Source organism: Oryctolagus cuniculus, chromosome 2 (assembly GCF_964237555.1).
Source record: "Oryctolagus cuniculus chromosome 2, mOryCun1.1, whole genome shotgun sequence".
NCBI lineage: Eukaryota > Metazoa > Chordata > Mammalia > Lagomorpha > Leporidae > Oryctolagus > Oryctolagus cuniculus.
This window is the reverse complement of record NC_091433.1, coordinates 83,543,690-83,559,783: the sequence shown is the minus strand read 5'-3', so window position 1 is coordinate 83,559,783 and position 16,094 is coordinate 83,543,690. Positions and strand designations below refer to the sequence as shown.

Sequence of the window (16,094 nt, the reverse complement as noted above, 5' to 3'; positions counted from 1 at the left end):
GGCCATTTGGGGAGCCAATCGGCAGATGGAAGACCTCTCTTTCTGTCTCTCCCTCTCTTTCTGCAACTCCCTCTCAAATAAATAAATCTTAAAAAAAAAATCAATACATGTGATTTCCCTTTGTGTAGCTGATGTCACCTGAATATGTTATCAGTTTCCTATAGACAAAGAGAAATATAAAGTTGTGTGGGCTGTAGGTTGACCCATGGAAATGCTGGCATGGGCAGTTTCTATGGTTACCCATAAACAATGGGTATATCATGTGCTTTAAGCCACATTTTCCCAGCTTTTTGAGAAAAGCTCAACACAAGGTTGAAATAGAAGTCTTGATAAAGATTGAGCTCCATCTTGCCAACACTGTAGACTGTCATGTAAAATGAGATTGATCTTACTATTGAGTGCCCTTTCACGATTTATTGGGTGATCCTTTTTTAACTAGTTTGCTCTGGATCTACAAATGAAATACTCAAATTTCCCAGGTCAATTCTTTGTCAGCAATGATAAGAATTTTCTTCCAAGATTTCATTTATTTATTTGAGAAGCAGAGTTACAAAGAGAAGGAGAGACAGAGAAAAAGATCTACCCACTGGTTCATTCCCCAAATAGCTGCAGCAGCCAGAGCTAGGCTGATCCAGCTCCCCTACATGGGTGCAGGGGCCCAAGGACTTGGGCCATCTTCCACTGCTTTCCAAGGCCATAGCAGAGATGCAGCCGGACATGAACCAGTGCCAGCAAGCAGAGGCATAGCCTACTACACCACGGCACTGGCCCTCAGCAATAAGAATTTCATTTCTTCACGCACAATGCCATGGAGGAAGCACTGGGAGAACTGCTCCATAGAGAAGGAAAGTTGAGGGAGTACATTAGTCTCCCAGGGCAGCCAGTGAAGTCATCTCCCCTTTCCCACAGAAGTGACCCAGGCATTGTGTCACTTTGAGCCATACTTCCTATGACTCAGGAATCAAAGCTTGATCTGTCACAGCTGCTGGGAACGTCCCTACTCCTGATTTCAGCTATAGGGATACCATCCATGTGTCCTAATCCAGCTCCAGCCTGAGTTTATCCACTTCCTGCCTTTTTTTTTTTTTTTGAAGATTTTATTTATTTATTTGAGAGGTAGAGTTACAGAGAGTGAGAGGGAGAGACAGAGAGAAAGGTCTTTCTTCCGTTGGTTCACTCCCCAAATGGCTGCAATGGCTGAAGCTGCACCGATCCAAAGCCAAGAGCCAGGAGCTTCTTCCAGGTCTCCCATGTGGGTGAAGGGGCCCAAGCACTTGGGCCATCTTCTACTGCTTTCCCAGGCCACAGCAGAGAGCTGGATTGGAAGAGGAGCAGCCAGGCCTAGAACTGGCTCCCATACGGGATGCCGGCGCCGCAGGCGGAGGATTAACCTACTGTGCCACAGCGGTGGCCCCCACTTCCTGCCTTTCTTCCTGGAGCCAGCAAGAGTTCAAGATGGCTTGGTTCTCAACATCATCATCTGGTAGCATTTGTGATCTCCCTACCTCCGCCACCACACAAGAGAGAAGCCCTGGGGAAGACAAGGCAGCCCTTGACTTCAGTGCGCTAGCCGTCTGGCATTTACAAGGTGCTCACCAAAGCAAAGAGGCCCGGGGTTTAAGGTCAGACCAAGAGTTAGGTCATGAGCTTCTGGGAAGAAACCCCAAGCCCCTCCTCCAGGAGTGAAGCCAGGGACCTTGCTCTCCAACCAGGGCCACCCACGGCTGCTCACTTCGTGGTTTAACTTGCGGCTAAAGCATCCTGATAAAATGGGAGCTCGGCCAAACACCCCCATGCCCCCAGCCTCCAAGGATATACAACTCTAGGACGTCAACCACAAACTCCCACCATCAGTCAACATCCTTAAGCTTTAGGGAGAAAAGTCCCCTACCAGGAAGAAAGGTTGCGCCACCTCCTCTCAAAGGCCCTTGTCTCTCTGTGAAAGTGCGTTAATGAACTTTGCTTTGCCATCCCTACTTCCATCTCTGAGCCACAACTCATCACCCCCTAAGGCACATCTCAGCAGGCAGGTCACGGCAGGCGGACAGTTCTTCAGGAGTCCTAGCAAAGCGGCTCTGCCAGCTCAGCCGGTGGAAGTGGCGTCTTGGAGGACATCTAGGGTGCACTGTCCACCGTGTGAGGGGCCCCGTGAAGCACATAAACCCCGTAGCCGGGGGCATCATTTAAAGCTCAGCTGGTCCAATCACTTGCTGTGCAACCCTGGGCAGATGATTTGGCCTCTCTGCACTTCGGCCCCCTCCCGAAAACGCAAATACTAATGCTAATTTAGATTTCATAGACTGCAGATGGTCACAGGTGTCCAGCTTTGCCGCGACTCCCATAGCAGTAAGGCTGGTTCTTTACGACGAGGTTTTCCTGGGGGATGCGTCCGCGTACACAGGCTCCGTCTGGGAGGAGCGCCCGTGTCTGCCGCACAGCCTGGCCTGTCGAGGCCCAGCGCTTTGCCGGTGGCGCAGCCAGGCTCACAGCGCTGCGCGTGCGGAGCGCTGCGCGGTCTGGGTGCGCTCCGCCCGCGCGCCGGGTGCAGCGGGGCCCACGCTGCGTGGCACGCGCGCCGCTCCGTGCGGGACCGCGGCCCTGCGTGTCGCCCACGCACACCCAGACACGAGCCCCGCTTCGACGGGCGTGTCATGGCTTAAAAATAGCCGCTCATCTGGCTGCAGCAGCCCGGGCGGCGGCGGCGGCGGCGGCGCGGGAGACGGTCATGGCCGGGGGGCCGCCTGCGCCTGCCACCTGCCTTCGGGACTGAGACCCCGCGCAGCGCGGCGAAGAGGTAGAGGGGCTGTGGCGGGTGGTCGCCTCCCCTACCCCGGGCGGGGGCTCAGGACTGGGGGGGCAGAAGGAGGCCGGAGCAGAAACGAGGAGCTGCGCGCTCCCCTGGCGCGTCCTCCTCCGCTCTCGGCGCCAGGCTGTCTGGGTTGGCGAGTGGGAGCCATGAACCTGTTAGAACTGCGGCCGCAGATCAGATCGGAGCCCTGAAAGCGGCCGAGGGATTGCAGAAGGCTAAGCCTGGGCTGGGGGCTATATCGCGGGACAGAGAGGGCTTCTCCAGGGTCCCACGGCTAGCTACCTACACCTGGGCTCCTTCCCGCTTCTCTTGGCTTCGTCGTCACGTAGGCAGCAGGATATTTCAAGAGGGGGGATTACTTGGGAATAAAATGCTGGGGTCTCTAGGCCCCCGGAGACAGGTGGATGATGACGGTGGTGGTGGTGGTGATGAAAAGGTTGATGAGAACGGTAAGGGTGATGGTGGTGGTGGGTGTAGTGCATACTCGGTGCCTTTCTGACCCAGCCATAGGAAGAAGAAAACAAAAAAGCTCTCTGCTCAAACACCCTAGAAACCCAGTGGTCCCTACTCGGTGTTGATCCTAAGGCCCCCTGCAACTGCTTGGTCTCTCCCTGCCCTGAGGAAGGGGGTGCTGGGCCCTGGTGACAGTGGTCAAAGATGGTCTCTCACGGAGGACATTAGACAGAGGTCCCTGGGCAGAAGGGGAGGCATTCTGCAGGCTGGCCCGCCCTACCCAATAGGCAGAAGCAGAGGTGAGAGAGAAGGCGTCCAGGGAAAGAGAGCTTGGCCCGGTTGCCCCTCTGCCTGAAGCTCCCAGGGCAAGTCTAAAAGGCTGACCCTTCCCAGCTCTGCAGGGCACAGCTCTCCTTGCTCAAGGGCTCCTGGCCTAAGGCAGCCTGAAGCTCACCTGCTAAACCTCTATTGCAATACAGATGCTACTTAGGCGTCTCTGAGTCCCTGGGCCTCCTGGCAGGTGCCTGATTTTCCCTTTTCTTCCTGCCCTCCAGGTCCCTACCCTCAGTCTCCCCAGCCCCACTTCCCTACACACACACACATACACACACACACAGCCACACATTCCAGCCCCGCTTCAACCCAGAATTCTCACATGAGGGATGAGGTTTGATCAACAGTGTCCTTATGCTGGATCCAAAGATCCTGGTTTGCCTGTTGCACCCAGGGATTAGCATCTTCGTCCACTAGCTCTTGCATTCAGCAGGTAGCTTCCCAAAACTTACTCTCCCTCTCTCTTGCTCACCCCACACACACACACTTCCCATGATAGGATTATCTCTGAGACTGTGGCCGACAGGAATGGGTTAAGGCAGCTCATCTCTCTGGCACCCAGGAGGCAGGCCTGGCATATGTCATGGCCCCAGCTGCTGTTATCTTCCTGCTAATTCTCTCTGGATGGGTTCAGAGCGTGTTCCAGCCCCATCCCAGATCCCTAGGCTCTCTGCCGACAGCCCCAGGCAGAGGATACCCAGATCGGGCTGGCAGGAGCCCCAGCAGTGTGTCTGGCCACCCAAATGCCAAGTGTGGTGTGTGTGTGTGTGTGTGTGTGTGCAGCAGGGCGTGGGGAGGTGGAGCAGAAACCCAGCAGCTGGGCAGCTCCCTCTTCCCGTAAACAAGGACATGTGACGCTCCCACCTCCTTGCCTGGCCGAGCCAGAGCCAAAGAGCGGGAGTGAGAGAAGCTGCCTTTGCTGGAAGGAAAAGCCAGTCCTGGAGGCCCCCACCAGAGCCGCACTTACCCTGCTCCCCAGGGCCCAGCCCAGTTGGCAGGAAGGGAGGCGGCTGCAAGACGCGCTCAAGTGTGTCTCGCGCCCCTTCCTCTTCCAGCCTCTTTCCGGTCATCACGCAGCCACCCCTGCAGCTTCCGAGGTTCCTGCCTCCTGTAAGATGTGCCCTGGTAACTGGCTCTGGGCATCCATGACTTTCATGGCCCGCTTCTCCCGGAGCGGCTCAAGGACTCCTGTCCGCACCAGAGGGAGCCTGGAGGAGATGCCAGCCGTTCAGCATCCATTCCTCAACGTCTTCGAGCTGGAGCGGCTCCTCTACACGGGCAAGACAGCCTGCAACCACGCCGATGAGGTCTGGCCGGGCCTCTACCTCGGAGACCAGTACGTATGGGGTAGACTGGGACCACGGCTGAGTGTGTGTGTGTGTGTGTGTGTGTTAGAAGAGAAGGGAGGCAGAGAGGCAGTGAGTCTTGCTGTTGGTTCCATTGTGGGGGATCGAGAGGAGGGGGCAGAATGGAGAGGCTGTAGGGTTTGGGGGAGTTTGGGCAATATTATTGAAATACCCATGTAGGGGGAAAGAAAGTTCAAGTAGTCGAGTCATCCATTTAGCAGATGTTCAGTGTTAAGGGCCAGCGTGATGTCCCAGGCCCAGGAGATGACTCCTCTGACCTTCCATCTATTATGCTGTGGCTCTGGGCAAGGCAGCCGGTGGAGCCAGGAGCTGGAGGGAGGCAGGCAACGTTGCCTGTTGAGACCCTGCAGTGCCTGCGGGATTTGGCACGTTGGGGGCTATGGAGAGAGGACCATCAGAGGAAGAACGGCCCCTCCCCTGTCCCCCGAGGGCTTCGCAGTATGCAAGGACTTTGTTCACATGCATTTTCTCTCTTAATCTTCACAACAGCTTTGTGAGGTAGGTACCACTGTCCCCAGGTTACAGATGAGGAAACTGAAGCTCAGAGAAGTTGTGACCGGTCCAAGGTCACACGGGTCGTAAGTAGCAGAGCCAGGACTTGGAGGTTCAAGTTCAGTGCTCTTTCTACTTGAGGAGTTTGCACTGGACCGAGCGTTTGCCCTGAGAGACATCTATCTACCACTCAGCTGAGGGGTACGGGCTGGTTGAACACCAGCAGAGGATATTGTAAAGTGGGGTAACTGACAAAACATGAGCATTCTGGGGAGTCGGATGTGGGATCGAGGGTTAGAGTCATGGAAACTTCAAGGTCAACAGCGACGTTAACAGTGAGCAGGCCCAACAACCCACCTGCCGTTCAGATCCCCAGGGCACCATCCATGCCTGCATGACCTCCTCTGTCTGTTTGAATGCCCTGGGGGCAGCAAAATCGCTCTCTCCAGGCACTCCCACCTTTCTAAAATAAATGCCACTGCTGGTGATTCTTTGCATGAACCTGGATCTGCTTCCCAGGACCACCCATGGTTCGATCCCAGTTCTACCCTTTAGGGCCCTGCAGCCCTGGGAAAATTCCATTTGCTCTATCCGTCTGATTGTGGCTACCCTCTGCCCTTAATCTTTTCCTCCCAAGACAAAACAGCCCCAGTACTCACAGCTCCTGCCCACAGGCCCAGAGGCCTTAACTCAACTCCTTGCCCATCTCGGCTGCTCCCCTCTGGGTCCTTGCTAAGTAGAGGCCTGGAGCCAGTGACAAATGGAGGCAGACAAGGAGCGCGTCCCCTGGCTTCCCCACCCTGCCTCTAACCTCTGCTCAACGCAGGGACATGGCTAACAACCGCCGGGAGCTTCGCCGCCTGGGCATCACCCACGTCCTCAACGCCTCGCACAGCCGGTGGCGAGGCACACCGGAGGCCTACGAGGGGCTAGGCATCCGCTACCTGGGTGTGGAGGCCCACGACTCGCCAGCCTTTGATATGAGTGTCCACTTCCAGACGGCCGCTGACTTCATCCACCGGGCGCTGAGCCAGCCGGGAGGTAGGCGGGCAGAGCAGAAGGGAGGAAACAGTGATGGACGAGGAGATTGGGAGAAGCCCAGGGCTTCAAGTGAGGGGAGAGACCTTGTTTTAAAGATCTGCTTATTTACTGGAAACACAGAGTTACAGAGAAGGAGGAACAGAGAGAGATCTACCATCCACTGGGTCACTCCCCAGATGGCTGCAGTGGCCGGGGCCAAGCCAAGCCGAAGCCAGGAGCCAGGAGCTTCTTCGGGTCTCCCACGTGGGTGCAGGGGCCCAAGCACTTGGGCCAGCTTCTGCTGCTCTTCCCAGGCACATTAGCAGGGAGTTGACCCCGTATGGGACGAGGGCTTCACAGGAGGCAGCTGTACCAGCTATGTCACAACAGCAGCCCCCGTGGGGAGAGATTTTAGTGAGATGATAACATGCTTGAGACATAATGCTCAGGGAAGAAACCTGTCCCTCAGCCATTGCTTTCAAGGCAGTATATGAAAAGGCAAGGAAGAAATCATACAAAAATGTTAAGAGGGGCAAGCTGCATCTCAGCAGCAAGATTTGGAATGAAAGAGTTTTACATTTTTGGTGTCTTTACATGTTTTTTATTGATCTTTACCTTTGAATGTGGTGAAAATGCTTTAGTGATTGGGAAAAAAAATGATGCAAATAAAAATTGATTCAGTGGCTGAGGAGAGGTTGAAGAAGGGCCGGGTTAGGCAGAGGGTGCTGTCCACTGAGGCCTTGCCCTGTGCTGAGCTTGGTTTCACAGCCGGCATGGCGCTCTGCCTTGAGCCCTTCTTGGACATGTGGGTAGTGAGCTGCTGTGTGTCCCTTCCATGTCACTCTGTACAGGCCCACATCCTCAACACCCTTCCCATCTCCACCCTCCTCCACCTGCTTTCCCCTGAACTTGTCAGCCTCTCCCTAGCCTTGTCCACGCCACCCAGAACAGCTCCCAGCGATGTCTCTGCGTCTCTCTGGCAGGGAAGATCCTGGTGCACTGCGCCGTGGGAGTGAGCAGATCTGCCACGCTGGTGCTGGCCTACCTCATGCTGTACCACCGACTCACCCTCGTGGAGGCCATCAAGAAGGTCAAGGACCACAGAGGCATCATCCCCAACCGGGGCTTCCTGCGGCAGCTCCTGGCCCTGGACCGCAGGCTGCGGCAGGGTCTGGAGGCGTGAGGGGCGTGGAGGGGAGGTGGGGCCAGGCCCATAGGTGGGTCCCTGGCTCCTAGGTGGAGAGACAAGGCCCAGATGGCAGGTGTGGGAGACCCAGGTAACCCAAGAGCATGAGAGGCCTAGACCACTGCTGCTTTTTGTGGGAAGGGCTGGGAGTCAGGCTGGGCAGTGTGGTGGGTGGGCACCCAGAAGGGGCTGAACCAGGGAAGGAGGCAGCCAGGCTGTAGGTAGAAGATGGCCCTGGGGTTCCAGCCAGGTTTCTCCCAGGGATCCTTTCCCGTCTTGTGCCCTCTCTCTGACCAAAAGGCCAGGGGCCCCTCTGTCCTGTGCAGGCGCACGGGGGTGTGATGAGCATGAATGGGATGGAGGAAAGGGGTGTGGAGAACAGAGCACAGAGACAGACGGGGAAGAGATGGTGTGAGACGCTGAGAACGCAGAGGGAGACGCCCACAGACTTGTTGCTGCAAGCACAGGAAGAGGAGCCGTGTGAGGGCTGGCGTTGTGCCTGGGAGTGCTGCTTGTGGCCAGAAAGGGGCTGGGAGTCTTCAGAGGGTCACTTGCTTACTGGACCCAGGTGTCTGGAGGAAAAATAAAGATGGTGGAAAAGAAGAGAGCTGCCTGACGTCATTGACAGTTTAGCAAAGCTCTGTGCCTCTCTCCTGGGATCCCCAGCCTTGCCAGGGGCAGCTGCAGCTCCTGCTTCCCTCCGCGCAGGGAGAAGCTTGCACCAGCCTCCAAACCGCCACGCAATCTTATGGCTCTGGTTTCACACCCCTGCTGCTAGCAAAATCTTGAGCTGTTATTTCCAGCTGATCCACCAAGGGGCAGCAGAGGGCCAGAAACTTCAGGGCACACCCTCCACCCCTCCGGCTTTGTTCATGCACTCAGCTGTGTTAAGAATTGTCATTTTATTCTTTTTAAAAAATTTATTTATTTATTTATTTATTTGAAAATCAGAGCTCCAGAGAGAGAGAGAGAAAGAAAGGTCTTCAGTCTGCTGGTTCACTGCCCAGATTGCTGCAACCACTGGAGCTAACCAGGAGCCAGGAGATTCCTCCGGGTCTCCCATATGGGTATAGGGGCCCAAGCACTTGGGTCATCTTTCACTGCTTTCCCAGGCCACAGCAAAGAGCTGGGTCAGAAGTGGAACAGCCAGGTCTTGAACTGGCGCCCACGTGGGATGCCAGCACTACAGGTGGTAGCTTTACCCTCTACGCCATGGTGCCAGCTCCGTTGTTTTATTCTAAAAACGTCATCCTGGTATCTATGCGAATTCCTCAGTCTGATAGGAATTATTTTCCAATTGTTTAATTTATTTTCATCTTAGTTAAAAGGCTAAGGGGCAGCATTGTGGCAGGGTGGGTCAAGTCACCGCCTGCAGTGCTGGCATCCCTATGGGTGCCAGTTCCAGCCCCAGCTGCTCCACTGCTGACCCGGCTCCCTGCTGATGGCAGTGGGAAGAAGACACAAGTCCTTGGGCCCCTGCATCCACGTGGGGGACCCAAAAGAAGCTCCTGGTTCCTGGCTGTTGTGGCCATTTGAGGAGTAAGTCAGCGTATAGAAGATCTCTTTCTCTGTCTCTTCTTCTCTCTCTGTAACTGATTTTCAAATAAATAAATAAATCCTTTTAAAAATAAAAGGCCAAAAGAGAGACAAGAGACCTTCAATCAGCCAGTTCACTCCCCAAATTCCTGCAACAGCCAGGGCTGAGCCAGGCTGAAGCCAGGAGCACGGAACTCCATCCAGGTTTCCCACGTGGATGCCAAAGGTCCAAGTACTTGAACCATCATCTGCTGCTTTCCAGGGCATGCATAAGCAGGAAGCTGGTCAGAAGTGGAGTAGGGGCCAGCGCTGTGACACAGTAGGTTAATCCTCTGCCTGTGGTACCAGCATCCCACATGGGCACCAGTTCAAGTCCTGGCTGCTCCTCTTCTGATCCAGCTCTCTGCTGTGGCCTGGCAAAGCAGCAGAAAATGGCTCAAGTGGTTGGACCACTGCACCCACGTGGGAGACCCGGAAGAAGCTCCTGGCTCCTGGCTTCATATCAGCCCAGCTCTGACCATTGCAACCATTTGGGGAGTGAACCAGCAGATGGAAGACCTTTCTGTCTCTCCCTCTCACTGTCTGTAATAATAGATAAAATCTTTAAAATATAATTTTTTTAAAAAGTGGAGTAGCTAGGACTCAGTCCCAAGCACTCCTGTGTGGGAAGCAGGAACCCAAGTAGCAGCTTCACTGCTATGCCAAACACCTGCCCCAGAATATTAATCTTAAATCAGCCCCAGCCTAAATGTCCTGCATGTAGGGTTTTGTGTGTTGCCTGAAGCCAAGGTATTAGGAGAAAGAAGAAGGTACGGTTGCTATCTTTTCTGCTCTTTACAAATTTGCTCCTGAGGGAAGTTACACAATCTCCCTAGTAATTTAATCAGACAATAGACTCAACAACTGGAAAGAATAACATGTTCATTCTGTTAGCCCAACTGCCGAATTGCCACCACATCGCTCCTTTTACAAAAGCGTGTCCCTGGGGCCTGCATTGTGATGCAGTGCATAAAGCCAGTGCCTGTGACACCAGCATCCCATGTGGACACCGGTTCAAGTCCTGGCTGCTCCACTTCTGATCCAGCTCCCTGTTGATGCACCTGGGAAAGCAGTGGACGACTGGTTAAGTCCTTGGGCCCCTGCCACCCACGTGGGAGACCTAGATGAAGCTTCTGGCTTCTGGTTTCAGCGGGCCCAGCCTTGGCCATTTTGGCCATCTGGGGAGTGAACCACTGGATAGAAGATTTTCTCTGTCCCTCTCTCTCTCTTTCTATACTTCGGAATTTCAAATACATAAATAAATATTTAAAAATTTTAAAAAGGGCCAGCACTGTGGCATAGTAGGCAAAGCTACCACCTGTGGTGTTGACACCTGATATGGGCGCCGGTTCAAGTCCCGGCTACTCCTCTTCTGATCCAGCTTCCTGCTAATGTGTCTGGGAAAGCAGCAGAGGATCACCCAAGTATTTGGGCCCCTGCACCCACATGGGAGACCTGGAAGAAGCTCCTGGCTTCAGATTGGCCCAGCTCCTGCTGTTGCAGCCATTTGGAGAGTGAACCAGCAGATGGAAAATATCTCTCTCTCCCCCTCTCTCTCTCTCTAACTCTGCCTTTCAAATAAATAATCTTTCAAATAAATAAATAAACATGTTATGAGAACAAAAGAGGAAGTAAAAAATACGAGGAAGAAAAATAAATCACTTGAAATATCTAAAGTGTCTATCCTATCCCAAAGTTTTGAAACTCAAAATTTTAAAGACTGCCATCATAGATTATTCATTTCCACACTGTGATGAGGCCAGGAAAATCATCTTTATGGTGTCATCGATGATGATTAGCAAACATTGACATGGACCTTTCTTTTAAGACAGAGAGAGAGTTACCATCCGCTGGTTTACTGTCCAAATGGCCGCAATAGTCAGAGCTGGGCCAATCTGAAGCCAGGAGTCAGGAGCTTCCTCCAGGTCTCCCACTTGGGTGCAGGGGCCCAAGGACTTGGATCATCCTCGGATCCTTTCCCAGGCCACCAGCAGAGAGCTGGATCAGAAGTGGAGCAACTGGGACTTGAACCGACATCCTTATCAGATGCTCGTACTGCAGGAAGCAGCTTTACCCGCTATGCTACAGTGCCGGCCCCGGCTTGGACCTTTGGATGAGGGGAACCATTGTGTAATTCCCTCTCGGGACATGAGAAAGCTCTGCATGACACACACACGAAGCAGCCTTTTTACAGTGATGGAGAAATGAGGCTGGCAGACCCAACAACCTGGGATTCCTGGGCTGGCCCTCCATGCACCAACTAGGGGGTCTGGGCAAGTCACTTCCCCTCTTGCCCATGTGCTTACTGACAGTGTTTCTGGCCACTTCCATGGGGTTGAATTAGTTGAGGTATAAGCCTGTGCACAGTGAGTATTTCATATTCTTCCTCCGACTGCACCTCTTGTTCCAGGTCTCCCCATGGGCTGAAGCCCACTCTTGTGGTACTTTCAGCTTAACAGTTCCCACTGCTTCTAACATGGTTTCCTAAGCAGCCTTGCCAATTTGCCGTCCCTTTCTGATTGTAGCAACGGGAACTCTGGATCACTCAGGATGTAAAGGTCTGGCTATTCTGGCTACACTTGTACAATGGGAGGCCAGCCAAATCTATTGGCTGGAATCTCAGACACTGGTCACTTTTGAGGGACGAATTTACCTAAGCACAGAGTGAGACCTTCATTAGCCATGCTGCTTATAATTAAAATGTGTTGATTCCCTGTCAGAGCCATGGGCCAGAAGACTTAAGTATAATGAAAAAGAACCCCCAGAATACTTGAAAGCACTGACTCTACTGGTTGGTCCAGTGTAGCTGCAACAGAACTGTCCGTTCACCTCCTTTGTTCTGGTGTGGATTAGCAGTAAAATACTGCTAATCTGTCCTAACAGCCACATCCTATTTGTTAAGTTCCTTTCTTTTCAAGATTTATTTATTGAATTGAAAGGCAGAGTTACAGAGAAAGGGGGTGGGGGAGAGAGGAGAGAGAGCTTCCATCTGCTGGTTCACTGCCCAAATGGCCACAACAGCCAAGGCTGGGCCAGGCACAAGCCAGGAGCCAGGAGTTCCAACCTGGTCTCCCATGTGGGTGGAAGCGAACCCAAGCACGCGGCCCTCCTCCATCACTTTTCCAGGCACATTAGCAGGGGGTTGAATAGGAAGTGGAGCAGCTGGGACTTGAACAGGGGCTCAAATGGGATGCCGGTTATCACAGGTGGTGGCTTAACTCTCTGTGCCCCAGTGCCACCCTCCCTAGACTAGACATTTTTCACGTTGAATAACTTGGGAACTGAATTCTGACTTCTGGTAGGGGAGTACAGCTGCTAAAGTCTATGTGACCAAAGAACAGACTCCCAGACTGACTTCATACAGCAGATTCTTATTAGTATTCAAGAAAGACACATGATAGCTATGTCCAGGCACTCTTTATAGACATTGACTTATTTAATCCTCATAAAAACCCAGTGCAGTAGTCACACATTGTCGCTGCTTAGGAATAGGGAGATCGGCCACGACCAGTTTGCCCAGGAACGCACTAATTGTAAGTGGAAGAGCCAGGGCTAGAAGCTGGTCTTCTGGCTCCAGAACCTGTGTGTGTAACCATCACACTCCTATGCTTGGCCCTCAGCTCCACCACTGGAGGGTGAACAAGGGGTCTTCAAAAGACTCCCAGAGTGGCAGGGGTTTGGTGCAGTGGTTAAGGTGCTGCGACCCGTATCACAGTGCCTGGGTTCAAGTCCTGGCTGCTGATTTCAGCTTCCTGCTGACACAAGCTTCCAGCTTGTGGAGGGCAAGGCCCCCGTCACCCATCCACTTGGGAGACCTGGAATGAGCTCCTGGATGCTGGCTTTGGCCAGGGCACCCCAGCCACTGGAGGTATTTGGAGCGTTAACCAGCAGATACATCTCCTCTTTCCTCTTTCTTTCCATTCCCCTCCCCTCCCCTTCCCTTCTCTTCCTCTCTCCCTCCCTCTCTCTCTCTTTCTCTCTCTCTCTCTCTCGCCCTCTCTCCCTCTCTTCCTCATTATTAGGAAAATGGTGCAGTCTTATCTACGGCGCGATCCACACCCTGGCACCACCCTAGGCTCTACCCCCCCCCCCCCCACCGCTGCCATTGCTGGAAGCCAGGTGGCCACATGGCCCAACCACCAGTGTCAAGCTCCACCCCCATCCTAATGGGATTCCCTGCTCCTACTTCCCCACCCGCTGTCCATCCAGCAAAGTTTTAAAAGGACCTGGTCCTGTGTGGCTGTCTTCTCCTCTCTCTCACTCCCCTCTCTCCTCTCCTCTCCTCTCTCTCTCTTACTCTCTCTTTTTCCTTTCTCACCCCTTCCCTCTGGCCTGCTGGGTTTTCCCAATAAACTCTTTTCCTTACTCCAGTGTTTGGTGTGTTTTGTGGCGACCTTACATTGATGCCGAAACCTGGGATCTTACACTCATCAAACAAGTTAACAAAATAAAACTTTTTTAACATTTGGGGAAAATGCATATACGTGGATTTCAAAAAACTTTTGGAGCAAAATAAACTGGTCTTTTAATTCCTTCTTCCACACACTTTGTGCAGTGCGTTATCTGAAAGCGTACATATGTGTGTGCACATGTGCACACATACATGTGCGTGGGAAGGGGTAAGGAAGAGGAATTGCTCTTCAGCAATTGTCCCCCCCTTTAGGCTGGGAAGTTTCACTCTTTGCTGCTTTGATTGTTTACATTAGGAGATACTAGTTGCTTGAGGAGTTCTTTATCTTTCCAAATAGATATTATCTCTCTTCTAGAGGGACCTGGGAGTAAGTGGTTTAGAGGGGAGGGAGAGGGGCCACAGCCCGGTCACTGCACAGGTAGAATCAGCTCTAGCCTGCAAAGGGGCTGAGAGTGACACCTGTCACAAGTGAGTCTCATGCCCACCTCCCCAAACTGAGATGGAAAGTCCAGCCTCTCCCATGCTATTCTTGGGCAAAGAACCAATGAGACCCAAGCAAAGGGTTTTAAAATTGTCAGGAATAAAGTGCTCTTGTTAGATTCAGGCTGTGCTTCCAGGCGACTGAGCCTCATCCCTCGGGGCTGAGATCCAGGTCAATCTAGCCATTACCTCCAGCCAGCTGGAGGTTGACTCAACCCCTCAGGGCAGGCCCTAGTAGAGCCTTGGCTCTCTGGGGAGGGGAAGGAATGTTTGCCCAGTGCTTGCCCTACAACTGATCCCAGCTGGGCGGCTCCACAGGGAGAGGCAGCTGAGAGAAAACTGCTGCTTCTGAGCCCAGGAGAGCAGAGGGAGCAGGAAGAGGCCAGGCGGGCAGCTCAGAACTGGGCGGGCTATGGAGGGCTTGGAGCCGCCGTGAGGAACGGGTCCCTTAGAGGAAAGGAAGTCTGAGTAGAGGCAGAGTGGGCCAGGTTATCAGGAAGATAAACCTCAGGGCATCGCAGATTTCTGTTCCAAGGATTTTCTTGGCTGAACGGTGAAATCCAAAAATGAGTGACTATGCCACCTTGCCTGGTATTTTAGTCTTTTTTTTTTTTTAGAAAAATTATATATTTTTTGACAGGTAGAGTTAGACAGTGAGAGAGAGAGAGAGAAAGGTCTTCCTTTTTCCATTGGTTCACCCCCTAAATGGCTGCTATGGCCGGCGCACTGCGCCGATCTGAAGGCAGGAGCCAGGTGCTTCCTCCTGGTCTCCCATGCGGGTGCAGGGACCAAGCACCTGGGCCATCCTCCACTGCCTTCCCGGGCCACAGCAGAGAGCTGGACTGGAAGAGGAGCAACTGGGACAGAATCCGGCGCCCCAACCCGGGGTGCTGGCGCCACAGGCGGAGGATTGATTAGCTGAGTGAGTCGTGGCACCGGTGAGAAAAATTATTATTTGTATTAGTAAGGGAGAGACAGAGAAAGCTAGAGATCTTCCATCTGCAGATTCACTCCCCAAATGGCCACATTGACTGGGGCTGTGCCAGGTTGAAGCCAGGAGCCTGGAACTCCGTCCAGGTCTTCCACATGGCTGGGAGGGCCCCAAGCACTTGCGCCATCTTTTGTAGCTTTCCCAGGCACATTAGCAGGGAGCTGGATCAGAAGTGGAGCAGCCAGGACTTGAACCAGTGCTCTGGATGTGAGATTCCAGCATCACAGGCAGCGACTTAACCTGTTGCACCACAACGCAGGGCCCAGTCTGCTTTCAATAACAAAATAGCAAAGTGGGGCACCTGACACAGAAGAAAAGTCCAGGATCAGGCAGCCCCAGGACTTTGGCCTCTGGTGAGAAGCCCTGGACTGAACCACGTCACGCAGATGGCATCGTGGCCAGAGGACGTGTGAGAGGGAGAGGTCACAGCAGAGATTCAGGGTTCGGGTTCCCAGGAACTAACTGGGTCCCAGGAGAACAACATTCATCCCTTCTGAGAGCGGTGCCCACAATGACGTAAGCAGCCTTGCACTAGGCCCCGCCTCTTAAAGGCTCCACCACCTCTCAACTTGGCCACGCTGGGACCAAGCCTGCAACACACGGAACTTTCAGGACAAACCATATCCAAACTTAGCACCTGGCAAAAGGGATTTTGCAAGGATTAAAACTACAATGATGACATGGGAAGATCCCTCTAGGGGCATCTCAGTGAGCCCAGAATTCTTAAAAGTGGAGAGATTCTTCTGTGTGGTGAGACACTGGGTGGGAGAAGGGCTAACTTTCCGGGGGAAGGAGGCTGAGAACACTAGGAAGGAGACTCTCCCCTAAGACCTCCAGAAAGGACTGCAGCAGTGCTGATGGGGCTTGGCCGTGGCCCAGTGACATCTGCTCCAACTTCCACCTGGCTGTAAGATACTGAGTTTGTAGGACCCACGACACTGAGCTTGGGTTATTGTTACAGCAGCAACAGGAAACTA

The 16,094-nt window shown here is 53.3% G+C and overlaps 1 protein-coding gene across 1 annotated transcript; it reads left to right on the top strand.

Moving 5' to 3' along the window:
* The first annotated feature begins 2,475 nt into the window (after positions 1-2,475).
* On the top strand, positions 2,476-8,263 carry DUSP26 (dual specificity phosphatase 26). The gene is made up of 4 exons (XM_002709541.5): positions 2,476-2,794; positions 4,651-4,931; positions 6,281-6,495; positions 7,458-8,263. Exons 2-4 carry the CDS (start codon positions 4,711-4,713, stop codon positions 7,655-7,657), a joined length of 636 nt encoding a protein of 211 aa, XP_002709587.1. The 5' UTR covers positions 2,476-2,794; positions 4,651-4,710; the 3' UTR covers positions 7,658-8,263.
* Positions 8,264-16,094: the final 7,831 nt, after the last annotated feature.

Bases quoted from the DNA above. Each gene is read 5' to 3' on its own strand.
- DUSP26 (XM_002709541.5), top strand. From the start codon at position 4,711: ATGTGCCCTGGTAACTGGCTCTGGGCATCCATGACTTTCATGGCCCGC. The intron at 4,932-6,280 runs GTACGTATGGGG...TGCTCAACGCAG, and splicing joins GGCCTCTACCTCGGAGACCA to GGACATGGCTAACAACCGCC. The intron at 6,496-7,457 runs GTAGGCGGGCAG...TCTCTCTGGCAG, and splicing joins GGCGCTGAGCCAGCCGGGAG to GGAAGATCCTGGTGCACTGC.